The sequence below is a fragment of the Nothoprocta perdicaria genome, unplaced genomic scaffold (assembly GCF_003342845.1).
Source record: "Nothoprocta perdicaria isolate Ctin4 unplaced genomic scaffold, notPer1 scaffold_21, whole genome shotgun sequence".
Classification (NCBI taxonomy): domain Eukaryota; kingdom Metazoa; phylum Chordata; class Aves; order Tinamiformes; family Tinamidae; genus Nothoprocta; species Nothoprocta perdicaria.
This window is the reverse complement of record NW_020455316.1, coordinates 2,981,350-3,008,945: the sequence shown is the minus strand read 5'-3', so window position 1 is coordinate 3,008,945 and position 27,596 is coordinate 2,981,350. Positions and strand designations below refer to the sequence as shown.

The 27,596-nt window shown below is 40.6% G+C and overlaps 1 protein-coding gene across 1 annotated transcript; it reads left to right on the top strand.

Moving 5' to 3' along the window:
• ZNF292 (zinc finger protein 292) lies at window positions 1–27,596 on the top strand. The gene is made up of 7 exons (XM_026038421.1): window positions 1–149; window positions 612–690; window positions 2,007–2,142; window positions 12,018–12,220; window positions 15,143–15,279; window positions 16,569–16,710; window positions 18,383–27,596. Exons 3-7 carry the CDS (start codon window positions 2,025–2,027, stop codon window positions 25,535–25,537), a joined length of 7,755 nt encoding a protein of 2,584 aa, XP_025894206.1. The 5' UTR covers window positions 1–149; window positions 612–690; window positions 2,007–2,024; the 3' UTR covers window positions 25,538–27,596.

Below are 27,596 nucleotides of genomic sequence, written 5' to 3'. Positions count from 1 at the left end.
CTGGAATATGCAGAAAAGTGGAAAACATCAGAAGATCCTTTGCCATTGTTGGAAGTGTACACAGTGGCCATCCGCAGCTATGTTAAAGCACGACCGTTCCTTACCTCCGAGTGTGAAAATGTAGCCTTTGTGCTTGAACGTTTAGCACTGTGAGTATGTTTTTTATTAACTTCCCATTGCTGAGTGCTTTCTCAGTTGAATTCACGATCTACAAAACTTCTCAATAAGCTGGAAAAGTTTTTTTTTTTCCCTCATGGTGATCCATGTCTGAGAAAAAATTTCTTTGATGGAAATGGAGAAATCTTTCCAAGAGTTCTTCTGTTCTGCATCAAGCCAACATCCCTAATTAAAAATGATCAGTTTACTATTCATCTTCATGCAATCTAAAAGTGCATTTATTTATGCTTTTTTTTTGAGTTAGTGTATTGTAAAGACCATGCATTTATAGTTTCTAGTCTAGTATTTCTTTTTTTTTAATGTTTGTAAGAAACAAACTGCTTTGTGATTGTGATTTCAAACAAATTAGTATTTTTGAACTGGAATAAAAAGCTGTGTGTTACACATCTTAAGAAATAAAAGTTACCTGAAATACCATTTCAATTACCTCCTAGAAGCTGTATTGAACTCCTACTGTGTCTGCCTCTTGATTTACCTGAAAGTAAATGGGAAGAATTTCAGGCTTTTGTACAGGTGAGTTTGCTTCATGAAATGAAGACTTAACAGCTTTTACAAAAGGTTTGGAAGCTTAGGGATATTAAGTGTGTGGTCTGTCCAAAGACTTGTTTCTTACTGCGTGATAAATATCAAGCCCTTCAGCTGGAAGTTCTGTGTACTCTGAAATAATTAAGTTGTCAGTCAACTCACTTGTCTCTGCAGTCATGTAGCAGCTGTGGAAGAGGAATATATTAAGATACTTAGAAATAAGCTAATGTTAAAAAATACTTGTTTATTAGTACTGTTAGAAATGAGATAATATGAGTCATTATTTGATATTTGCTGTTTGTACGTTTGAGGTTCAATATAAGTGAAAACATTTATTGGTACTGAAGGATCTCCCACAGACACTAGTAGCGTAAGGATTAGTGCTGTACTTTGGAGAAGAATGTGGAACAAGTCCTGTTCTTCAGTATTAATCAAGCCATGTGGTGTGAGGTCCTATCTAGAATTTGTTAAAAAAAGTGTGTGCAGTGGGGAGGAATGACTGAAAAAAAGCCTTCTCAGCCTACCTTAAACATAGGAGAAGTTTCTTTCTTCTCACTAAGTATTCTCAGCCTGTGTTAAGCATAGGAAAATACAGGGGTGTTTTTTAGAGTACATTTTTAGTATATACTGACAGTTATAAATTAGCTCCTGAAGAGATGTGTTTTGTGTGAGAAGTTCCACATCCTTCAGAGCAAATGCAAACTACAAAAAAAGGAAAAGTGAGACGATTTAGATGATCCCTTCCTTTTTTCAGGACGTGTTAGTTGTGGATTACTATTTAACCTACATTCAAGGTAATTATTTTGCTTCCAAACATCCCTCCAATTCTATGAAATTGCAATCTAAGTGTGATGGAAATTATTTTAACTGATTTTGGGTCCTCTGTCCACCTTCGTCATAGTTGCATACAGCGACTAGGTGAGCTGTTACAGCTCAGATCTTGGACCTTCAGTAATGCTTCAGTCTGCTGGTGCCAGCCCATTATGTGAACCACAATCTTTTCTCATCTTTCATTTTAAGAGAGATGCCTATTTCAAAATTGTGTTTCAGATATTTAAGAAATGGCTCAATTAATAGATCTCAAGGTTTGGGACACTCAGTCTTTGTGGTTTCTTTGCCTGCATCTCCAGAGACAGAGACAACCCCTATATAGATTGAACATTAAGATCTTTATAATGTACATTTTATTCTTTGTCTGAGTTTTTCTATTTTAACATAAGATATAAAACTCATATGTTCTTAAACTTTTCTGTTGTTTGTTTGCTTATCTTACCATATTGTGTTTCATCAAATATGTTCTTAAGGTGGCACATAAAAACTTGATGGAAAATGGCAGCCGGGAACTGCATATTTTAACAACACTTACTCAACAGAAGGGAGTGTGGAAGAACCCAGTGTTGTGTAGTATTCTTTCCCAGGAACAGTTGGATCCAGATAAAGGTAAAATCTAAAACAATGTAAGGGAAAAATATGCCTCATTATGACAATATATTGAATTATTATACTGATAATAATATTATGTCAAGTATGTTTAATAAGTTTATAAACTATATAAATAAAATATACCTGTAGAGTTTTCTTAATTATTAAAATATAAATACATATTTTATATATATATATGCAAGAATATACAAATAATTTAATGTTAGCAATCTGTTTAAGGCATAATTGTAACTGGAGATCTTTCGTTTCTTGATGGATCTTTTCTTGATTTCCCTGCAAAGGGAAATGACATACAGCCTTTTTATGATGGGATAAGATGCAGTAAAGCGAAAATAAAAAATATATATTTAAAAAATATATTAGTATGGTCTTTATTCAACTGTGAAATGCAAAGTGGATCATTACCAAGGAGTCGCTTAGGTCACTAGTTTCGAGAATGGCTGACAGCAGTTGCATGGGGAAGAGTATGTGAACAACACAGGTGTTGTGCAGTGTTATTTTCCTTACGTATTACTTTGTGTACTGATGATCTGCAGTCCAGAACTGGTGTCCTTGTGTTAAGAAGCCTTGGGGGGATTTATTTTTTTCTTAAGTGAGGATGCGACAGTGAGTTCTACAGATTGCACAACAAGTAATTCCTTTTACTGTCAGCTTCCGTTCAGCCTCCTGCCTGCCTGTTTTGTTTGATGTCCTCTGCTTATTAAAAAGAGAATTACTGTGCCTGTCTTCTAATGAATGCGTCTTCTCAGTAAAGCATGATTCATTAGACTGCTATCATATCCCTGCATTTTCTGTTTGTAGTGTCTTGAGTCCGTTTAACAGGTCCTCCCACAAAGATCTTCCTTTCATACCTTCTTCTAGCTTTACTAAATTTACATTTACAGAAATGTTCCATAACTGATACAGGGAACCAAAAGCTTGTTCAGCAGTCAACATGTATATGTACTTGTTTTCCACTTTATTCTGTACTCCTTTCATAATATTTCCTAACATTCAATTTTTGGCTGAGTATCGAACCGGTGTTTTCTTAAGATTGTTTGTTACGGACCCAGCTTGCTTACCCAGTAGTATTTCACAGGCTGTTTTTTTTATGTGTATATCAAGCTAGGATTGTGGTTGTTTTTGTTTTTCTCCAAGAAAATTACTTTGGGATTTTTATTAACCTTTGAATTTCATCTATTATGTCAGTTTATGATGCAGAGGCCTATTCAGTACTTTAGAGTTGTTTTGTTTTAGTTCCACCCTGCTTTATCGGCATGTTTTGTCGCCTTGTTCTCTACCCCTTTTTCAAATATTTATTAAAAAGCTGGATGGCAGGGTCTTGGTACGGATCTTCTGGGAACCTGCTGAAGTTTTTTCCTTTTTCCGGTTGATTGTTTATCCATATATGGGTCATCTGTCTCCTACCAAAATAGCTCAGTATCTTTAAGAGCCTTTGAGGAACTTCATTTAAGGGCCTTTAGAAAGTTAATTGCAGCTCCCTTATCCACATTGTCATAACTCTCTCAGATGAGTCCAATAAATGGACTCAGATCAGTCCACAATAAATGGATTTTTTTTTTCTTTTTACAAAAGTCATGCTTTTTCCTCTTTGGTCCTTCTCCTTTGGTCCTTGATACGCATTTCTCAGAGTCTCCCTGAATGCTGTTTTGAATTGACTTTCCTGTCTGCCAGTGTTTAGTCCTCTTAATATTAAGGTGCTCTTAAGAGAGAGGTCAACTTAATATCTTAGTTGCCGTATATTTTAGCTTATTTGTAGCTTCCTGGGAATCTTGTCATCGTTACTATGCATTCTGTCAGTGTTTTCTCATAGCATCTTTTATTGACAGTTCAGGATTTCTTTTAGTCCTAAATGTTGTTTACTCAAAAATGGTTCTGCCTTGTAGTGACAGTTATTACACGTCATAAGGGTAGAAGATGCTGCTTTTTTAAATTGCACAAGATTACATGTTCTGATAAAAAGTTTTCAAAAGCAGAGCTACCACTTTTGCCAAGTGTCAGTTGATGTGATATTCAGGAGGAAGAGACTGGTAAAGGCACTGGCCATTGCCTTCCCTGAGAGAATTGTCTGCTGGGATATTGATAATGGAGCCACCAATATGGATATTTTTGGTGCTGGTGAGTTTTTCTGACTTTGTTGGAAGTCACATATGCCCCCTCACCCAGGAAGCAATGGCAATGGGCAAACCATTTTTGACAGCTGTACCAATAATTTGCAATACAAGAAGCCTGGATGTAATTTTACTTCTAGTCCTTGGTTTAATTTCCAGGTTAGCTCCCTAGGAATTCTTTGTGCGTCGCACTGGGACCAGCACTGACCCCAGTTACAGACTGGCGCAGTCTAATGGAAGTGCTGATGCTGTAAAATAGAAGTATTTTATTTTGCTCTTATTAAAACTGCTAAAGCTGCTGCCTAACTCTTTTAAGAGAGAACTGAGTGAAGAAGTATTCATCTTTTTGAGGCAGGATGAGCATTCTCTTTAACAAAAGAGAGTTGTCAGTAAATTCAGGATTTTATCATTGCAACCTTATTCTGTTCAGCTTAAGAGTTCAGGTTGGTGGGTTAGGAGATGTATCCAGTTTGGAGATTGTTAGTCATGTCCTTACATCACTTTCATTTTTTTACCACCTTCTCATCAATTCAACCAACATGAAATACTTTTTATTTTCTTCTTCTGCATAATTTAATGCATTTTTTTGTATCCATGGTAAGATTTTCATTCTGTATTTCCATATATTTTTACTAAGGTGATAAGCTATTCTCTAGCTAGTGCTCCCGACTGTAATATTGCATTGTTTTCTGTCGTGTTGCTAATTTATAGGCTATTTCAGTAATACCAAAATTACAAAGTACAGAGAGTTTGTTTTCTTGTTTATGATCCAGCACTCCCACTGGCTCTTACTGGAGACGTCCTTCAGTGAACGTCTGTCTCTCAGCAGGTTGCAACATTAATCCTCCTATAACACTCTTCAGAATATTTATAAACTTTACTGAAAGGATTTTGATTATGTTTTGGTGTTGTCTTTACCATCTACTATTACAGAACTTCCCAACTTGTTCCAAACAAGTCTGCTATTTTCACTGGGATGTTGTGATTTGTCTAATTTGATTAATTTAGCCTTTTAGTAATGATTTGCATAGTGTTGATCTGTTAGAGATGAAACAGTTGAGATTGGAAATATTTTTGCCTTACTCCGTACTCTTTTTTTTTTTTTTTTTTAACTATCCTTTCAATTTTTCCTTCATCTTTATTTTATTTTATTACTGTCTTGGCAGTTTTAGTTAGGATAGGACCAAACAGATTATAAGCTATACAGAATCTTTGATGCAGCTGGATATCTGCTGAACATTGGCTCATTGGGTGATTCTCTCTTCTCCAAGGGATCTCTTGTTGACTGAAGGTCGGTTTGTCTTTTTGCATCTCCTGCAGGATACTGGACACAACTCAGTGTCCATTTCATTACAAAGGAAGATCCTTTTAAACTCATCTCTTTTGAAATTACTCAAACATTGAACATAATTGAGAGAGACCAGTTCGATTTCATTGACCACAGAACACAGTTGATTTGGTTTCTATACTCGGCTTGTCCATACTGGACTATTCTTTCTCTGTCCCAGAGTTGAGAATGATGATGTTGCGTGGGTTCCACCTAAAATACGAGCAGTCATTTCCAAAGATATAGGAAGACTGTTCTCTGAGTGTCCTGTCCTTATGTGCAGTTTTCCTTACTCTAGGCACAGCTCAATGTTCTGATGAATGTCGGTAGCTCAGAATACATGAACTAAGGAGCTGAAGATGAAGTAGAGGAAATACTCATAGATGTTTGGAGCACTGACAAGGACAACATGCCTCTCACTGCTTGCTTTGATGATGAGGATGGATGCTATTGCATTACTGCAGGATGTTCATACAGTACTATGAAACCTTTGCTTGTATACATACACACACAAAAATCACATAATGCATGTGTGCAAATAAAATCTCTTTATACTGGAAATATTCTCAAATCACATGATTTTCACCTATTTGAGTCCTAGTATCTAGCCAAACGCTGGCAATACAATTGCTGTTTGTCTCTCTCTGGTAGTGGAGGTTAGGAAATCTGGTTTAAGTTACCAGATTCTGTGGAGCAGATGTCACAGAATAAATCTTCTCTTCAAGAACTATTTCAATACTAATACGCCACAAACTTTTTTTTTCCCTAAAGAAACTCAATCTTTCCCCAAGTGTCAGCACTGTTGGATCCTGTTTATTCCCACAGCTTCAGTCAATACTAGTTTTCCTGCTTACAGAGGACTAGCCTGGATATGGGAGTTCGGACACAACTTCTATCATCACCTTCACTTTGCTTTTCCCTATCACTTGCTTTTTTTTTTTTTTTTTCCCTGCAGAGAATAAGTGGTCAATTTTCTGTCCAATTGAACTCTTTTTTCTTCCCCCTCACATCCTTCCCACTCTCCCCCAAGTCCCTTTCAGCCGTTCTTGCACTTTCTTTATACTCTTTGTACCGGCGTGATTTCAGATGCCTTATCTACCTATTCTTGCAGCTCTTCCATGAATTAGTACTCTTTATCGCATGCCCTTTTTTCTTAGTTCTTCTTCCAGCTCTATTACTACAAAAGAAAAAAGAAAAGAGAAAAGAGAAAAAAAAAAAAAGGAGGAAAAGAGATTGGACTTTTTGGATAAACAACTTTTATTTTTCAGTATTGCTAAGTTTAATGGCCATGTAGTCACGATTCCTAATGAGCAGAGGGATATATTTTTGTAATTTGTCACTGGTGAACATAAAGAGAGTTTATCTGCAGAAATCAGATTGCCAGCAGGATCTTCACATGTCATTTATAAAGCCTCCTAGGTAGGCATCGAGAGGTGCCACCTGAGAGATGTCCTGACAGATGCTAACAGTTGTGCAGTACTTCACCTTTTGAGTTTCTGAATCCGTTTTGTGCTGTCATGAATATGCATTCCTTTGAAGAATGCCTCTGCCATCTTCTGTTGCTCCGAGGAGTTTAGAAAGAAAAAGAAAAGTTTTTCTCTTAAGTTCCTCTCGAATCTTATTATTTATTAGTTCTGTCTCTCCTGGCCCATGTCTTTACTCAGTGGGACCCACAGCAATTATGTGACTAGCCTGCAACTTCCTGGTTCTTGACACGATCATTTCTTAAATGGATGCTCAGAAGCTGTAAATTCTTCTGTTCCTGGGAATTTTCTTCTCCTTTTTCCAACTAAACCTTTGTCTCTTGTGTCCTGAAAGAGGACCTAACAGATTTTGAGTTTTGGTTGTATAGAATCGTGGATATTTTGGACTTTAGAGATCAACCAAAGTTACATGATCTGTTTGGATCATGAAGCATAAAGTTTTCATGACTGGAACTTCGAGTTCCAGCTGAATGGCTGTTTTTTTCCTGAGATGGCGGTCAGAGAACTTAAGAATTTAGGATTAACACTTATGAATAAAGCTTGTAAAGGAAGAAGCATTTTCCATTTTCCCTGCGTCATTGATTGGTTAGGGAATAATACGTTATTAAGATCATGTTGTAATTCTTCAAATTATAGTGGTCTTTTAGCTTCCTCCTTGAACTACTAGGTGTCTTAATCTGAGATCGGCACTGACATAGCTAATCTGAATTCACTGACACCCAGAATTTACCATTCTTGTAGCTGTATGGCAAACCTTGTGAGCCTCTGGGTGCCATTAAGATGGAAAATAAAAGTAAACTTGTGATTCAGGGTATGCACTAACCTGTACTGTGGTAACGTGGCATACTTTCATACTTCCACCTTCAGTTTCTGCCAGTGTGACTCAGGATTTTCAGCATGAATCTATTTTTCCACCCTAGAGGTTGTCACATCCTTGCAGAGATGGTGAAATGCTCCAAATCCACTAAGCCTGTGCTGTGGCTGATACCTGCTCAGGTGCTACTGAGGGGGAGTGAAAGAACTGTGTGGAGGAAGAGGATGTGAGATAATCCTACAAAAAGCCAGAACCCGATTCTGATTGTCCTTAGAGATTTAAACCTGGATGTCAAGAACAAGGTCTTGAATTTTTCATAGGTTTGAATGTAGCAGGCAGTCTCCTGAGTATGTCTCTTTGAAGAGAGGTTCAAAGATACAGCCATCACTATGCAGAGGTGGTAATAGACAGGTTTGAACATAAGTAGTCAGCTTGGAAGTAACTAGAGTGCCATCCACCAGAGGACAAATCATAGGAGCAGCTTCACTTGAAAGTGTTTTCATCCTGGGTGTATGCAAAGCAGCCACCTGGAACTTCTTCTGCCCTTTCACCAGACAGTAGCCAGCCATCGTAGAAGCATCCAGGATTTGGTGCTGCATTCAGCAGTGTTGTGCTGAGATGCTGTTTGCATGAAGGATTCTGACACCCAGCTCCAGGTAAATATGAAAGTGCTGAGTACAGTTCAGAGTCTCCCACAGTGTGAACGCACATGTGGACTAGCACCTGAAGACGAACAAAGAGGTTACTTACTAGTAACTGATGCTCTTTGAGATGGATAGTCCACATGTACATTCACCTCCTGCCTCCATCCTTCTGGGTCAGAGTAAGGTTGAGAGGAAATAAGGGTCTGTGGCACATTCAACTATACCTGCCCAAGAACTGGCAAAGAGCTGAGGAGCAGGGTTAAGAGTTCTTTGAGTAAAGCACAAATTCTTCTCTTTGGGCTCTACAAGGCCTCCCGTCAGCCAAAATGTAACATACAAGTGGACTGTCCACCGTAAAGATCTTGCTACCAAACTTGCTTACGGCTCTTTTGTGCTCATGTGTGATACTAATCTGAGGATGACCTTTTCGTCTTTTAATCCATGCATTTCTTGTAATAAATCCAAGCATTTCCTGTAATAAAAATTTATAGTATTTCTTGCTGCCTTGATATGGAGTCACTTACTTGATAATAATGACCTAAGACTCAAAAACTGTGGGATTTAAAGAAATAACAGGGAATCTGAATCTAAAAGATTAGAGCTATATTCCAGAATTGCCCAGGTTATTCCCTAGAGCTACCAGATTTTAGTACAGTCTGTCATCAGGCATCTGCTAGCCCTTTATTCTCCTGTTAATTCAAATTTCTATATATGAATTTTACACATGGAGTAGTTCATGAATCTTAAATGAACAGTGGCACAAAAACTGCATTTAATAGTTCTTCAAAGAATCAGGCTGTTAACTAACCCTATCATTCTCGTTACATACATCAGTTTTTATGTTCTAGAAATACTGACTTGTGCTGAAAAGCTGCACAGTCTCAAGGTGCTTTTATAAAGTTCTATTTATTATGGTACACTAAGTAAGAATTTGTCTACAATAGCTTTTTTAATAGACATCAAATTATAACGTGCATTTCTAAAAAGTGAAAACATAAAAAGCTTCTACTAAAGATTCCCCACACAAATATTATGGACTTGTTTGCTCAATCTTGGTGCTGTTTTTTTTGTCTTAAAATACATTATATAGTTCAATTATGAAATGTAATTAAAAATGCTGTTTTGAGTGAGCTTTCAGATATTCGCTGTAGTGACTATGATCACTTGGATTAGAATAAAGACTTAGGAGCTAATATGTAGCTTTAACCCTGAGGTCTTCCGATGTCTTAATGAGGAGATAACGGGAAATGTTCTGATGATTATCTAAGGTAGGATATTAAAGCAGTAAATGCTAAAGGAAGGGATTACTGAGAGCTGCTAGATGGAACCATATCTCTGAAATATTAAACGCAGAAATTGTAATATGAAATCAGAGTAAAACTTCATGGGTTACCAGATAGCTTAAAGACTAAGGTCTGCTTGTGTCATATTAAAGAAATAGAGTCAAATGTTCCGCAGTTGCTTCACGCGCGCTGGCTGAAAGAGTAAACACTGTGGGTGAAAGGATTACTTGGTGGTAGCTGGTGGGTGGAAGAGCAAGGCTAAAACTCAAATGTAATTAATGGCTGGGTCATTTGTGGGTTGACAAGGTACAAATGTTTTGATAAGGTAGTGGAAAGGATACTGAACGTTCCCGCTGCTTAAAAAGAAGATATCCTGTCATAAATACAAAAAAAAAGAGGCTGCCGTCCACGGAGGGTCTGTTAGTGCGCTCTGCTTTTCCTTTGTTCCTGCGGGAATAAAGAACTGGCTACGGCCGCCTCGACACGGACGGAGGAAGAAAGGAATGTTCCTATACATCTGCGAGCCCTGGATGATCGTGGTAATAGTGCACAAGAGTGCACCGTGCTCAACAAATAACTGGCGGTTTGGTTGAAATGATAAATGAACCAAAAATCTTAAAATGCATGGAAGATAATGTAAGGTTTCAATTGCCTTGGTTCTGCAAAGGCAGTATTTTCTATCCTAAAATTCTGTGTGCTAACGTGATTAAAAAAAGAAAATGTCTGACCTAATTTAGACTGTGGAATGGTCTTTTAGTAATGTCCTGCATAAATAGTTACAGAAGAAGGAGAAATCAGGAGATAAAATGAGACAGTCATGAATCAAAAAGTAACTGGGGTGAGGAGAAGCAAGGAATAAAATGAAATGATCTCCCTCCCCCCCAATAAACTTCATGTTCAGTATGCTAATTTTCCAGATAGGAGACTGAAGTAATTAATTTTACAGATGATAAAATTAATTATTTCATCAAGACCAAGCAGGACTTTGAAAGTCAGGGAAACACAAATTAGGTGAATGGGCAGTAGGATTTAAATGAAATTCAGTGTGACTCAATGCAGAAGAATATAATGAGTGTTTCTACTAAGACATATCAAAAGCGAGAACTGCAAATCCCCAGAAGGCTTCGGGAAGGGTGATTAGAATAGTCAGAAACTGGAAAAATATCTCCTTTAAAAGAAGAGCAAGATTTTCCTGTACGATTGAAAGGAATCTGTTGTTTACAGAATGGCAGAGAGAAGGTAGAGAAGAAAAACAGTAGAAACTTCTCTTGTGTTTAAAAAATGAGGAAATGTTTAATGGAAACAAGATCTGGGAAAGCCAACAGCAATTTTTCACACACTGTAAAACTTGCTTGTGGAAACGGTTGTCACAGGGAGTTGCTGATGTCAAAAGTATTAAAAATGATTCACTCGGTGTCTATCTAGTTTTAATAATTAACTATTAATATTTTGGAGGGAGTATCAAACTTCATACTTCACAGGAGTAGTAATATTAAGCTATGCTTGCCTTTTCTCTAGGACTCTGTGAGGATCTTGTGTTGAAATATCAGACTAGACTGTAGTTTTAACACTGGTAGCAGCACAGCTCCAGAGTGTACTTGAGCAAAATATAGTCACTCCTGAATCTTTGAGTTTTTCTAAGGCATATGAGACTAGCCTCTTTTTGTGGGAAGATTTACTCTGGTTGAAGAACTTTTAAAAGAGTTTGACTGCAGTATGTGAATGCATAACATTAAACAAGAAAAAAAAACGAAGTTTAGCTACATCTGCACGTCACATTCATCCTTCCATAGCAAGGTCTTTAAAAGGCAACTCTTCAAAAAACATAGCAAAAAAAAGCATAAAGACGGATGTAGAAACAGCAGTTTTGTGTTCTATATCCTTCCACAGAACTTTAATTAAATGGTATCTAAACATTTTAAATTTATTTGCTGTGTAAATCTCAGTTACCTGCTCAGCTACTTTGAAAAGAAATGGGAATGAATGAAAACCAGGAAGTAGAAGGAAGGTTTCCTGTGGCAAGGAATCCTGAGGAAACACAAGTACACTCCTCAAAGGCTCTTTTTATCCTCTGTGCTTTATAACTTTTCTACCTTTTTTGATTTGTATAAGTGTTATGAGTGGACTTTGAATGAGTAAATGTCACTTGTTAATTCTGTAACCTTCTGTCAAATGGGTATGTAATATTTTGGCTTGTTTCTCTTTGAAGTGAATGAATTTTTAGTGTTTGAAGGCCCTGCCCTGCTGGATATGCGTATTAAGCACCTAATGAAAACAAAGCAATTAACACAAGCTACTGCCCTGGCAAAACTGTGCTCTGATCATCCAGAAATAAGTGCAAAAGGCAATTTCAAGCAAACCTACCTGGTCTGTCTGTGTTCAGGATCGCCAAATGAAAAGCTAATGGAAGAAGTAAGTAAAAAATAAGTAACTTGTTTAGGCTTCTTTCTTTAAACAAGAATAAAGACACTAGAAATGATGAGGCTGTTTTTGTTTAGAAGAGGTTTTGCTTTAAAATAATCTAAAATATTTTTTCTTTTCATTTTAGGCTCTCTTAAACTGATTAGTAATGACTCTTGATTTAACATCCTTGTGGAAGGGTAATATTAGCTGGCTAATAGGCATTTTCTGGTTCTGCCATAGCATTACATTTGGTTCTGCTCAAAGGTTTTTCTGTTTCTGCTTCAGTTCCTATCCGTAAAATAGTGATTCTCCCACTGTTACTATTTGAACCATAAACTTTGCATACTAATTATTACCAAGAATGTGGTGGTCTAGGTGCTGCTTTAAATACAGAATAAATACAGTCTTTCTTGACCCAAGTGCCTATGTCAGGAAATTACAGTTTACTTCTATTAGGAGGTAAAATTGAAAGTCTAATTAGGTATATAGTTAAAAATACGAAATTCTTCTTACTCAAATTCCAAAGTCAAAGAAGAGCTGACAACTTTGCTCTTCTGCATTCATTTCACTGGCATCTTCATAGCTCACACCATCCAAAAATTTAACCTGAGATTTCTTCCCTGCTTACGGGGCTCTGCTTCTGCAGTTGTCACTTTTATTGCCTGTGTGGATCTCTCTACTCTTTCTTTGTTTCTGTCATCATTTCATGTTCATAATAAGTAAGCAATTAAGCCTGCCGAACTTGCTTTTGAAGAATTAGAAGGGTGGAAATTACACAGTGATTGTTAGAAAAGCTTCCTAAACATCTGTTTATATTTGGGTAAATTCACAGCTGTTTTGAATATGCACAAGTTGCATTTTTTTTCCCACTGGAGACGGTCCCGATGTAGATTGGATGCTAAAATCACCCTCTGTACAGGACAGGCTCTAGCAAAGCTGAGTTGAGTTGGCACGGGCAGCTCGAGGCCCTGCTGGAGCAGGAATTCCCAGCTGGAATTCCATAGGAGAAGCTGTGCCTGGGTCTGTGCAACCGTGTGCTCCTTTACTAAGTACTCACGCTGGAATTGGGACATTCTGACCCTTCAAACATGTTTCCTTCATTACTCTTCCCTGTTCCCGAATTGAATGGACTTGGTTGGTGAATGAACCTTGGATCCTGCAGAGGAAAGAAGTGAATAACCAAATAGCCATGCCTCTTAGTCCATTATAACACACAGTAAAGCTGGAATTGGGTTATCACAGATAACCTAATTCAGGTATTTCCCAGTCTTGGATTGCTTAGCTTTGCAGCCACAACTGCAGAATTGGTTGCCGTAATATTAATTAGTCTGGAAAGTTCCTAAGTGACAAACTGAAGGCAGATGCACAGTTAACATCTCAAAGTGGACTAAGAAGAATAGCTACTTCATAGCATGAGAACAGGGAGAAAGTAAGCAGTAAAAGTAAACACAAGGAGTACACCTCATTCATTAGTGGTATGGAAAATTTGATATCCATTCAGAATAAGCAGATAAGTAGTATTTGAACTTGCCTTCAGCTTGGATAAGGAAAGTAATTCACTTCAGAACTGTGAAGAATTTGAATCGGCAGTATGTGAAATGCCCAGATTGGCAGACCTGATGGCTGGGCCTGCACTCACCTCTGCTGCCACCTGCATCCCTTAGAAACTCTCTAAAGTCTGGAAGAACATTGCAGAGAAAGAAGAAAACAACAAGTCTCCCATTATTATACAGCTACATTCTCATCTCCTTCCTTCAGTTTTTATTGACTGGTCCCCTATCTGAGACAGAGTGCGGAGCAATGCAGGCATTTGGCCTCAATTTGTGTGGCACTTAGGTTTATCCATCCCTCTCTCCATTGCATTTTTCTTTAGCAGGCGGCTTTGAGATGATTAAGCCTCAAGTGATATTTAATGAAGGGCTGTTAGTATAGAAACAAAATGTAAATTCAGGGACTGAGCTGCTCTCCTGTTCAAAACGGGAAGTTCATTGCTGGATCTATAGCAGGGTACCACGGTGCTAAAACAGACTGTACTGCAGCCTTATCCAAGTACTAAAGTGTCTGGTTATTCAGACTGGGTTTTCTTGTTCTTACTTTGGGTTTTCTTATGATTTCTCAAGAGACTTCTAACACTGTTGTTGGAAGAGCTGTTAGTCTTTAACAGCCAGCGTCAAAGAATAAGGACAAGCTTGTCCTGCCACATGTGCTAATTGAGGTAATCAAATCAGTCTGCTGAGAGGCAAAATAGACAGTAGTTGTTATATTAGCTATGCTGATTCAGTGCTAATACTTCTGTCTAGTACTACTGGGTGACTGTGGTTTTTCCATTGTTTTCCTGCAAAACTTAGTGCTTAAAATGTGGCTCGAACAAATAAGTTACACTACACAGAGAGTTATTCCTTCTAGAAAGAAATATTCAGTTGACTTGCTTCTTGCTGTACAGTTTATGTTGTCTTTCTGTTTTTGATTTTTTGAAAATCCTGGAACATGGATGTTAGTGGTCATTAATCATCCAGCTGTTGCATTAGAGAGGTAGTAATGGTTGTACTACTAGAGTGGGTTAGATAGGGAGGTGGAGGTAAAAGTCTTTCTGTGGTAGGCTGCAACTTGAAGTTCTGATTCTGCTCTTTGTATTTATGATTAATGTTTTACTCTAAAATTTTTAGGTGAGTGGGAGAATCAATGCAAAATCTGAAGTCTTTAAGGCACAGGCTTTTATATTCAGTTTATAAGAAGTTTTCTTGTGGCATAATCACTTTTGACACTCCCTTCAGCTAGAAGAGCATTGATTTGTTTAACTCTCTCAAGAGACGAGCTTGAAAATGTGCACTAAATTCTGAATTATTGTCTTTGTAAGGGATCAGATTAACATTTGTCAGAAAGTGAAACCACTTGCTTAGTCTCAATCTTGTTTCCTTTCCTCCCATCCAGATTGCAGAAGTAGATTGCAAAGATGCTCTAGAAATGATTTGTAACCTGGAATCTGATGGAGATGAAAAAAGTGCTCTAATTTTGTGTGCAGCATTTCTATCTCGCCAGCTGCAGCAAGGAGAGATGTACTGTGCCTGGTGAGTTTGCTTTCTGCTCATGGAAATAAAATCAGTTTTGGCAACATATAGCTGATACGTAAGCCATAAGTTACCATTCTTCATTCTTTAAAATATATGGGCTAAACAGAAGGGAGATTATGCTCATGGAAAGCTTAAAAAAAAAGTATTTGTCATGATTAGCTTCTATTATGAGAGTTTGAAGGCAGCACTGTATCATTAGACATTAACAAATAACAGTAGCTGTTTAATAAATTTTCTTGACAATAATCATGTGCTGTAAAAATAAGGAATTTAGTATCTGCAGGCAGCTAGTCAACATTCTGGTGAATTTGTGCACTGAGAATAGAGTACTAGCATTGGAAAATAGATCTTTGCATAAGATACTTTTCCGTTCTCTCCTTATTTTGTAACACACAATTCTTTCCTCTGAGAAATTTCTGGAAAGGAAGTTACAACAAAAGTAATAAGTTCACTAATATTATTTGTTGTATAGGACTTGATTTCTTGATTTTCCTGCCCTGGGAACAAATAGCAGGTGTCTGTTGGAAGATATTTGAGCCGTTACACTCTGAATTTCCACCTGCTATCCGTTTGATTGGGCTCCCAAACCTGTACAATCCAGTGGGTTTGTGGGGATGACTTCTGAATTGCAGCAGCAGTAGGACGTCCAATGCAGGGTTTTTGCATCAACAGATTCTGCTAAATTTTGGGGTGTCTCACCATCCCACAATATATTAAACACTCTTGGCTATTTACATCTAAAGAGGGCCTAGCATTTGGGAAACTACTAATACTTCGAATTAAGTGGTGAGTTAATGTAGATAAAATAGTAGTATTTGTCCTTTGGGATTAATTTCACACTAATCACAGTTAGATTCAATTCTTAAGTTTTTCTTCAGCTGCCTTTTTTTTAATCTCCTACAGAGAAGCTGTATCCTACTGTAGCTGTTGATAATTATCAGAAATTCAGAAATGTAAAATTCAAGTGTGGGGAGTAGAGAGTAACCGGCTTGGTGAGACTTTTTTCATTACAGAATGTGTAAATTCTGTAGTCCAATTTGACACAGTACAGTTTTTTTTTTTTCTGATCTGTTCTTCTAGAAATGAATCATAGAGGTAATTTTGAAAAATGGATATTAATAATGAGGTTATATTCTTTATAGCTTTTATCTATAAAAGAAGACATGAAGAAAATCAGATTTTTCTTCTGCAAGGGTCAACATAGAAACTCTTCTCAACTGTGCATTTCTTTTGAATAGATTTCGTGGTTGCATTGCTGTTCTTGAAATATTTTTCTCTTTTTCTAGGGAACTGACTCTTTTCTGGAGTAAACTACAGCAAAGGGTAGAGCCTTCCATTTCAGTGTATCTAGAGAGATGTCGTCAACTTTCTGTATTAACTAAGACTGTTTATCACATTTTCTTCCTCATTAAAGTAATTAATTCTGAGGTAAGGAAACTCCTGAAAGATTATTTTTATCACCCTTTTTATGGAACTCTAAACAGAAAGACTTATTAAAACTGCTTAGACATTTGGTTTCGTAGTGTAGAATCAGCTTTGGGGCACTTTGTAATTGGTTTTAAGAAAGACTTTTGTAACATCCTTGTGTAGGGAAACTATAATCTGATTCATTCTAAGTCATTACAACTTTTATGCTCTTTTGGAGAAAAAAAAGGGGGTGCATAAACAGAAGAGCTGGATGCTACAACTAAGGTGAAGAAAAATCTGAAAGTGTAGTTTATTACTTCTTAATGTTGCCCACGTCCTCTACATGAGTTTTATTAGGAAATTCTATGATTCTTCTACAGTATTTTTAGTATTTCAGATATTACAGAAAATAGCAAGAAAACACTTGTGAAGAGAGGAAGTGAAAGCTGTATATTAACATACAGAAAAACTATAACAGAAAAAGGAAAAATATCCTTTCTGGTCTCCACCTAAGAATAGAATTTGTTTTGATAAATGAGATGCTTTCCTCTTGCAGACTTAGGTCTTACGTTGCATTCTAAACTCAGTTCATATGTCTCAACTAATCTGGCCATTTAATTTTCTTCGTCTCTTCTCATTGATAGCTGTGCTACTTAACATTTCTCATTTTAAATCTAGCTTTTTCTTAACCTTTCTTTTTGAGAAATTCTGTGATTCTGTATATTTATGCTAAGAATGTTCTTATGTGATATTCTGGTATGGCTAATCACTTGCCAGTCTCAAAGATGAGTTTTTCCAAGGACTTGAACTAATAGGAGAGAGGAGGAAAATAATTTCACAGAGGCTCTGTGATGCTAAGAGCTCTATATGCTCCATGTCATTACTGATTCTTCCTCAGTGAGTGGTGGATCATTTCATTGATGGCAAAAATTGGATGCCATATCAAAAGCAGTAGTGTTGTGCATTCATAAATACCCTCTTGACTTTATTTTCGTGTATACCAGAGCTTCTCTGAACTTCCTTGGCAGCATAAAGGGACTGTAATGTGAAAAAAAAAATGTAATTTAGTTGGCTGAGGATATGAAGGAGAAATGACCTTTGAAACCCTTAAGTGATGGAACATTTAACTAGACCATATTTTCAGTTGGAATAAAGCCCTGTGCTTAACTAAAGTCATTTGACATAGAATCTTCAGAAATAAACTGTACACTTCAAGTAAGCGATGCCCAGATTATGGGGCTTTTGCAAAATCATGTGCTTCTCTTACTTCAGCAGTAGGACTTCCTATCATTTGAATTCTTCCTAGTGTTAATTTAATGCCCCATAGAAACTCATCTCAAATAATTTTGATGTACTTGGCAGCTTTATTTGGTGCCAAAAGCTCAATGTTGCCCTGCTATAAACTCTGAACAACTCTAGCATGCAATCCCAAATTCATCAAACCAAGCAGAACATGCTGATAGTATGTATTTTAGTTGTATGTAAACTTTCAAATCCTTCTAGTAGCATGAAGACAAGTTTTACAACTTAAGGAACAGCATTTAAAGACCAATCACTATGCTGCTTAAAATGTATATTGTAAAACTCCAGGTGTATTTTTCTGACACTTAAGACTGAATAATGACACCTTCTATTTACAAATTTAGAAAGGATTATGATAAACTGACCTACTAAACTTATTCCTGCCCTGCAGATCGATGGTGCTGGACTTGCAACCTGCATTGAGCTGTGTGTGAAAGCCCTGCGCTTGGAAGCCAGTGAGAACACAGATGTCAAGATATCTATTTGCAAGACTATCTCCTGCTTGCTTCCAGATGATCTGGAGGTTAAACGTGCTTGTCAGCTGAGTGAGTTTCTTCTCGAACCTACTGTGGATGCCTATTATGCTGTAGAAATGCTCTACAACCAGCCTGACCAGAAGTACGATGAAGAGAATCTTCCAATACCAAATTCATTGCGCTGTGAGCTCTTACTTGTACTGAAAACTCAGTGGCCTTTTGATCCCGAATTCTGGGACTGGAAAACTCTGAAGCGTCAGTGTCTCGCGCTGATGGGAGAGGAGGCGTCCATCGTGTCTTCGATAGATGAACTAAATGACAGCGAAGTCTATGAGAAGGTGGAGGATTGCCAGGAGGACAGTAAAGAGGCTTCCATGAATGGCCTTGCAGGCAGTATTGATGAAGCCGCGAGCCTTCTCAGAGGTATCAGAGATGAAAAGCAGAAAAAGAGAGAAATTAAAAAGCTCAGAGAGAGGGGGTTCATATCAGCTAGGTTTAGGAACTGGCAGGCTTATATGCAGTATTGTGTGTTATGCGACAAAGAATTTCTAGGCCACAGAATAGTTAGGCATGCACAGAAACATTATAAAGATGGAATTTACAGTTGTCCTATTTGTGCCCAGAATTTTAATTCTAAAGAAACCTTTGTTCCCCATGTAACTTTGCATGTCAAAAAGTCCAGCAAAGAGAGATTGGCTGCTATGAAACCACTGAGAAGGTTGGGAAGACCTCCTAAAATAGCAACTACCAATGAGAATCAGAAAACTGGTTCTGTTTCCAAACAGGATCAGCGACCCATTAAGAAGAACAGTCTCTATTCAACAGACTTCATTGTATTTAATGATAACGATGGTTCAGATGATGAAAATGATGATAAAGATAAACCTTATGTACCAGAGATCGTGCCCGTTCAAAAGACACTACCTGTTAATGAATTCACCTGCCCTGTAACATTTTGTAAAAAAGGCTTTAAGTATTTTAAAAACCTGATTGCCCATGCAAAGGGGCATAAAGACAATGAAGAAGCCAAGCGTTTCCTTGAAATGCAAAGCAAGAAGGTGATCTGCCAGTACTGCAGGCGGCATTTCGTGAGTGTCACTCACCTGAACGATCACTTGCAAATGCACTGTGGCAGCAAGCCCTACATCTGCATACAGATGAAATGTAAGGCCGGTTTTAACAGTTACGCCGAGCTGCTGACTCACAGGAAAGAGCATCCGGTGTTCAGGGCAAAGTGTATGTTTCCCAAATGCGGCAGAGTGTTTTCCGAGGCGTATTTGCTCTATGATCATGAAGCACAACACTATAATACATACACCTGCAAATTCACGGGCTGTGGCAAGGTGTACCGCTCCCAGCACGAGCTGGAGAAGCACGTCGAGGAGCACAGCAAGCAGCCCGAGGAAGCGCTCCCGCCTGCAGAGCAGCCTAGCCAAACGGATCCTCGCCAGCCTTCCAAGGACCATGCGGATGCTGAGGGCGTTGCTGTCAAAGAAGAACTGGCTTCTCCTCCAGCCGACAATCGGAGTCATTTCACCGAAGGAGAAAGCCACGTCTGGGAGGAGGTGAAAGCGGAGCCCGTGCGGACGGAGGGGAGCGTCGTGGGGCAGCGCGCTCCCTCGCCCGCGGCCGGCCCGGAGCACTGCCCCACGAGCCCTGCCAGCACCGAAGCGGCAGCTCCAGCCGGCAGCCTTGAGCTGGCTGATGTGAGCCAGAAGGTCCGAGACAGCTCGGTCCCGCGAGGCAAGTTGGCAGCTGCTCCCGGGAAAGTAGATACCGCTCTGTCTGGGAGCCAGCAGTTGTGTTCCTCAGCTGATCCTTGTCTTCCAGTTTGCCAAGAAGGAAAGGAAGAAGATTGTCTCGGTCAGTCCCAGAATATCGAGACTATTTCTGTGAGTTCCGAAGCACTAAAACCCGAAGCTCTTGAATCGAAAAGCTTAGAAAGACAAGTGAGTGTTGTGAATCCCTTCAGCATGCAGACTCAGGCAGGATATCGAAACAGCATCCCCATTTCCAAACTTGAAATTGAAGACAGTATTAAGGCTGCAGCTAATCTATATAACCTGCCTTTAAAGACTCTAGAGAGCATTGCGTTTATTCCATCACAGCCAAGCATAAATAGTTCTTTAGTTCCAGCTGTGTCAGCAGCAGCCCCCGTTCAGAAATTTAACTGTCAAGTTGAAGGGTGTACTCGAACGTACAACTCGTCCCAGAGCATTGGCAAACACATGAAGGCAGCCCACCCTGATCAATACGCTGCCTTTAAAATGCAGCGCAAAAACAAGAAACCGCGAAAATCGGGCACTTTGCAAAGTGTGCCAAGTGATGGCAAGATTGTGTATTTGATGCCATCTCAGGTGGGCAGTCCGAGCAGCGCTGCTTTTGCTGCACAAAATAAAACTAGTTTGAGTCCCACCTGTTCGAGCCAGGTGCAGCACGTCCCAAGTGCGCTTTTCCCAGGCCACCTGGAGAGTTTGACTAGTCCTGGCTTGTCTGCGGTGGAAGGGGTCATAAATCCGAGTTTGTCTACTCGTATCAAAAGTGAGCCTGAGAGTGTTCTGTGTTCCCAAATGGAAAACTTGTCCGGTGCAACATTACCTACCCCCTTGGAAGATCTGGCAAAAAGAGTGATGCCTTTGAATATTGATGGCAATTCAGATCCTTTTCTTCCTCTGCCCGTGGAAAATGGTCCGATGTCTCTCTTTCCTTCGCCAGGAGAGAGTGCTCCAAGTTCAGTCTTCTCGCAACTGGAAAGTAATACAAATAACTTCTCGTCACCACTAGAAGGAAACACGAGTTCTGCTTTCCCCAAAGAAGAAAGTGTTGATCAAATATTTCCCTCACGAGTGAGCAGCGAAAATAACTTCAACGAAACTAGTTCACCACATGCAGCTGCGGCAACGACAAGAAAGGATCGTGGCCGGGCTCCCAGTGGGAAGGAAAAGAAGCCAAAGCACAACAAGCGGGCGAAATGGCCGGCAATAATTCGGGATGGCAAATTTATCTGCAGCAGGTGTTTCAGAGTTTTTACTAATCCTAGGTCACTCGGTGGCCACTTATCCAAGAGGTCCTACTGCAAGCCTCTCGAAGGATCAGAAATTTCTGCAGAAGCTCTGCAAGCCAACGGGCAGTCTCTGCTTGCCAGTATGATCCTTTCCTCAAATTCATTAAATTTGCAGCAACCGCAGGAGTCTCCCTTCAACCCGGAATCCTGTTTTAAAGATCCATCCTTCCTGCAGTTGCTTGCCACTGAGAATCGACCCGCAGCCTTACTGCAGGCTATGTTTCCACGGGCCGGCGTGACTAACTTTAATAGCAGTGGGAACGAGGAAGGAAATCAAATCATAAAGCAAGCCCTGGAAACGGCCGGCATCCCGAGTACCTTCGATAACGCAGCGGTGCTTCCACACGGCGTCCCAACAAGTTGTGTCACGGGTACCACGCAGGTCAGTGCAGCTCCTCTCCCCACGCTGCACACAGGGTGCAGCCCAAGTGCCCTGCTAACAGACCAAAGCAGGGCCCTCAATGCCAAAACTCCTTCAGGGAACGAGGGCAAGACTCTGCCCGTTTTCACAACGGATGACTTGATGTTAAAGACTATTGAAAATAATTTATGTTCTAGCTCCTTTCCCAATAGCGTTGCAGCAGCACAAAATTTTGCAGGGAATAGTTCACGCGTTTCAGTTATAAGTAGTCCCGATAACACAGGATCAAGTAACGTGGATAAGAAGGATGCCAGCACTTCAAAGAGGAAGAGAAAAGCAACTACGCCCTTGCTAGCACCTAACATATCACAGAAAGTAGTGGTAAGTAGCATACCTACACTGGGACTTATATCCAAAAGCACTGAAGCAAATGGGCAAATACAGGGAGAAAATTTCCAGTCAAACTTGCTGGCAAATTGTGATTCGCAAGCAGCGGTGGAGAACCTCACGCAGAAGCTAAATAATGTTGACAATCAATTATTCATGGCCAGTATCAAAGAGAATTTCAAAACAGATCTTGAGACTCGTGCAACGTTAACCCCTTTAACGGTGAAGACTGAAAATGGGGATTCGCAAATGATGGCTCTAAATTCCTGCATACAAGCAAATTCTGACAAACAGGTTTCAGAAGACGTTATTCAGAACTTTGAAAAAACCCTTGAAATAATCAAAACTGCCATGAATTCACAGATCCTTGGGGTGAAAACTGAAATTCAGGATCCCGGCGCAGCTGCAGCGCCGACCTCGCAGGTAAATAACGTCCCGACGGCTTCGGGAGGCTCTGCGCTTAGTGTGAAATTACCCGCTCACGCACAGCTTGCAGTGCGCGCAGGGCACGTCCCCGCTGCCAGGAGCAACTGCACCCCCTCGGAAACGTCCCCAAAGGACGATGTTCAAATGCTGGAAATTCTGGAGGGCTTGCGGAAATTGAAACTCGGGAGTGATTCGCCCCTCGAGGTGCCTGCGGCCGCTCCCCAGCGCCCCGCGGCAGATCCTCGGCCGCCGGCCCTTCCCGCGGCGCCCGCCGAGAGCAAACCCCTCGTGCAGCCGTCCCCAGAGACCGCTGCCATTCACTTCAGTGACAAGGTCAATAAGCCGTTTGTGTGCCAGGACCAGGGCTGCAGTTACAGCGCTATGACGAAGGATGCGTTGTTCAAACACTACGGCAAGGTCCATCAGTACACCGCGGAAATGATCCTGGAGATCAAGAAGCATCAGCTGAAGTACGCGCCGTTCAAGTGCGTCGTGGCCACCTGTCCGAAAACGTTCACGAGGAACTCCAATCTCCGAGCGCACTGTCAGCTCGTGCATCACTTCACCACAGAGGAGATGGTAAAATTAAAAATTAAACGACCGTACGGCAGGAGATCTCAAAGCGAAACTGTAAACGCAGCCCCAAGACCTGTTGACATAAATAATTTGCAGACACTAATCGTGGAAGATAAAATTGCAGCTCCGTTGGTCAAGGAAGCGCAGATAAGGGAAGCTGGAGAGCCTGTGAAGGTCGTAGAGAAACTACTACCAGACAAAAGCGCTCCTGAACGACTGGAAATGCCTCCCCAAGTGGTTTCCCTCCCGCCAGACCAGCACAACGCAGCACTGCTGGCTAATATTCAGGCGCAAGCCAAAGTGCACAAAGTCCGGCGGTACAGAAAGGAGAAGGAGGAGAGAAAGCGCAGGAAGCCGGTAACAAAGTCGCTGGAGTTTCCTCCCAGGTACAGCCCTTACCGACCGTACCGATGCGTGCATCAGGGCTGCTTCGCCGCCTTCACGATCCAGCAGAACCTGATCCTGCATTACCAGGCCGTGCACAAGTCAGACCTGCCCGCCTTCGCCGCCGAGCTGGAGGAGGAGAGCGAGGCCGCGAAGGAGGAGCGCGACGAGGCCGAAGGCAAAGCCGCCGGCAGGGAGTTCCGCTGCGAGGTGAGCGACTGCTCGCGAATCTTCCAGGAGGTGACCAGCCTCATCCAGCACTACGTGAAGCTGCACGACATGAGCCCCGAGCAGATCGGAAACATGAAATCGGCCCTGGACGGGGGGCGCTTTCCCTGCGACCAGTCCCACTGCAAGTCCTCGTTTACGGCGTACCTTAACTACGTCGTGCATCTCGAGACGGATCACAGCGTTAAGATAAAGCCCAACAAAGTGGAGGAGGACGGAATATTCAAGTGTGACTGTGAGGGCTGCGACCGCATTTATGCTACTAGATCTAACCTCCTCAGGCATATTTTCAATAAACATAACGACAAGCATAAAGATCACCTAATAAGGCCCAGGCGACTGACACCGGGTCAGGAAAACATTTCAAGTAAGGCCAATCAGGAGAAACCCTTGAAGTCCAAACAGAGAGGCCTGAAACCCCGATCGGGAAAAGAAGGTAACAGGCTCTCGGTGAAAGCCAAGCGGAAGAAAAACGTTACTTTGGAAAGCAAAAATTCGAAAGGAATGCAAGTTCAAGAAAACAAGGCTTATTCGCTGAAACGTGGAAAGCTCGTGTATTCAATCAAGGCTCGAAGTGATGCCTTGTCTGAATGTACTAGCAGGTTTGTAACCCAGTACCCCTGTATGATAAAGGGCTGTTCCTCGGTAGTTACCAGTGAGAGTAACATCATAAGGCATTATAAATGCCACAAGTTGTCCAAGGCGTTTACTTCGCAACACAGAAATCTCCTCATTGTGTCCAAAACGCACGCTGTGCCACAGGTAAAGGAGGAATCCTGTGAGCAAGAGGAGGCTCATGAGAAAAGTGACGTGAAAGAGGCCGAAGCGGCCGTGCTGGTGAGCAGTAATGATTCGAGCACATCTGCGGTGCCGCAGAATGAAACCGAGAAAGGTGAGAAGGATGAAGTGGACGAACTGACAGAGCTGTTCATTACTAAGCTGATTAATGAGGATTGTTCAAGTGCAGAAAATCAAGCAAAAATCGCTTCCAGTGTAAATACCGACGCGCAGGAGACCAGCTCCTGCCCCTCAGAAAAGCCAAAATCAAGTAACTTAAAAAGAGCGAGCAAAGAGAAGAACGTGTCTCAGAGCAAGAGGCGGAGGACGGAGAAGGCGGAGGAGCCCTCGCCGGCGGCCGCGGCGAGCGGCCCGCGCCGGGAGGACGAGGCGGCCGTTGCCATCCAGACGGCGGAAGAGCCGCCCGCGCCCTTCGACTGGAGCTCCTTCAAGCCCATGGGCTTTGAGGTCTCCTTCCTCAAGTTCCTCGAGGAGTCGGCCGTGAAGCAGAAGAAGAACACGGACCGCGACCACCATGGCAGCGGAGGCAGGAAAGGGGCCCACTCGAACTCGCGGAGAAACACCGAGAAACCCTCCGCAGCAGGGAACCACGTCCCCGCGGCGCCTGCGGAAGCGGAAACCCTGGTGCAGTTTGCGAACCCGTCCCAGCTGCAGTGCGGCGCTCATGTGAAAATAGTCTTGGGCAAGGCTTTCAAGGAGTGCGCCGAGCTCGCGTTGAGGCAGCTTCAGGAAATGAAACCTACCGTCTGCTTGCAAAAACTTGAAGGACGCTGCGGGGAAAAGCCGGGGGCGACCGCTGCAAAAGGGACTGTTACGGGCAACAGGGAAGGGGAGGCAAAATACTGAAAACCTGCTGTGTTCAACCATTACCTGTAATAATACATCTTTATTTTGAATAGGAAGCCATCAAGCATGCTGGTAACCGTGGAGCTCTTTTTCTTTGGAAGTGATTGAATCTAGCAAAAAACATGACATTAGTCATGTAAATTTCTTATTTGTTTTTATCCCTATGGGACTTGGAGAACAGAATAATTGCTTCAGTTTTGTAAATACTTGATCAAAACCTCAACTTTCTATCAAACTGTCCTTTCCATGAACTAAATCTTTGTGAATTGTCTGTGATTGGTATCTCTCACCAGGTCACTGCTCATGTATAACGGTCCTCTTTATTTGTAGATACATCTTTTTGTATATATTTATTATTGTAAATCATTTGCTGCCACCAGCAGTCTGTAAGTCTAAACTATTAAATGACACATTTATATTCGGAATTTTAATTTGTAACTAAGTGAACGAGTTTTTAAAACTGTGCTTTAATCATTTTAAATTAAGAACTTTTGAACTGAAACTAGATAAGTCTGCCATATCCAGTTTATTTTGCATAAAGCATTTATTTACAGGAGAGGAGCTGGATAAGATCACATTTCATAGATGAAACATGTACTGACACACTCTCATTTTTGTAAATTTTAACATCCAGTATCTTTGGATGATATTCATATGTAGTTAACTCATAAATACAATAGTTTTCTTATAGCTGCATTTTTCATTGCTTTCAATTGGATACAAAGCATTTATGATTCCACAATAAGAATGGAAATGTGAATAAAAATAGTTTGCTACATTGGAGATTTAAAACAATATTTGGTATTAAAGATCCGTTGTGAATGTGATAGAAAATTAGTAGTGTGGAGCAGCGTATATATTTGAGGTGGTGATTTGTGAAGTAGCCCAGTATTGCCTTAAATAAAATCACATTTCATTTCTTGTTTTATACATGTGATCTTACAAAGGTTATTTTTGTTTCTGTAACTTAGATTGGTGTATAGTTTAATTTTTGTTAAAAAAAAAAACAAAAAACTCAGAAACCGTTTTTGTAAATAGTGGGTTTATAAAAAACAGATGGTTTATTTTGATAATACCGCTTTGGTATCTATCTATAAAATACATGAGTCCTTATGCCATACCGCTTCAAGCCGAATGGCCAGGGCACTTTCCGAAAGGGAAGTGAGGGGCCGATCTGCAGGATGGACGAACGGGTTGCGCTCTGTGGCCGGCCTGGGTGCTCTCTGCGCCCTTCTTCCTCGTGCTGACTGTATCGGGCAACGCTTTGGCCGCCTCTGTATTTTCCTCCCTGGAACGAGCCTCGGAAGCAGTCGCCGCGGGTAGTAACCGGGATGGGAGTGAGTTCTGTGTATGCTGCTAGCCGAAATGACAGGCGCCCCGTTTGATTAGCAACCAAAAGAATAAACACGTGAGTGGGGGCTGTCAGTATCCGCGAATCTACAGTGTTGTTTTTAAATTTTAATATATGATTATGCTTAACTCAAATGGCACAAGCCAGCTGGATTGTGTGGTACCAAAAATTTTACTTGGAGTCTTCTCGTTACTGGATGTGACCTACCTATATAAAAGAGTCTTTATCTTGGGAGAGATCGGCTTGATTTTTTTTTTCTATTAACTTGTCTTGCCATGTAAACCTCTGCATTAAATGCTACCTTGATTGCTTTTAAGCTATCCACCTGTAACCTTTGACAGTTTACTTGAATATTGATTCAGAGAGCACATTCGTACAACAAAATGAAGTGACCTTTTCCAACAGCGAAGATTTTTGTATGAAAAGCCAGAAGGAAAACAGCATTTCAGCTTTGAGAACAGTCTCTTTTTTTTTCTTTCTTTTTTTTTTCCCTATCTGGTCTTAAATTGCCAACTTCTTCGCAAAATGACGTGAAAATGACCTGCTTCTCTTTGAACTGAGTCCAGTAGCTGCTGTAACGTTTCGTTCTCTTCTGACTGACTAAACCCCTAAACCTGTGAAGCAGAGGTGCTGAGTGCAGAACAAATGCCAGCGCTTTCCGACTAGAAGGGATCTCTGTGATTCCGCGATGCCGCGTTCAACCTGACA

Bases quoted from the DNA above. Each gene is read 5' to 3' on its own strand.
- ZNF292 (XM_026038421.1), top strand. From the start codon at position 2,025: ATGGAAAATGGCAGCCGGGAACTGCATATTTTAACAACACTTACTCAA. The intron at 12,221-15,142 runs GTAAGTAAAAAA...CCTCCCATCCAG, and splicing joins ATGAAAAGCTAATGGAAGAA to ATTGCAGAAGTAGATTGCAA. The intron at 15,280-16,568 runs GTGAGTTTGCTT...CTCTTTTTCTAG, and splicing joins GGAGAGATGTACTGTGCCTG to GGAACTGACTCTTTTCTGGA.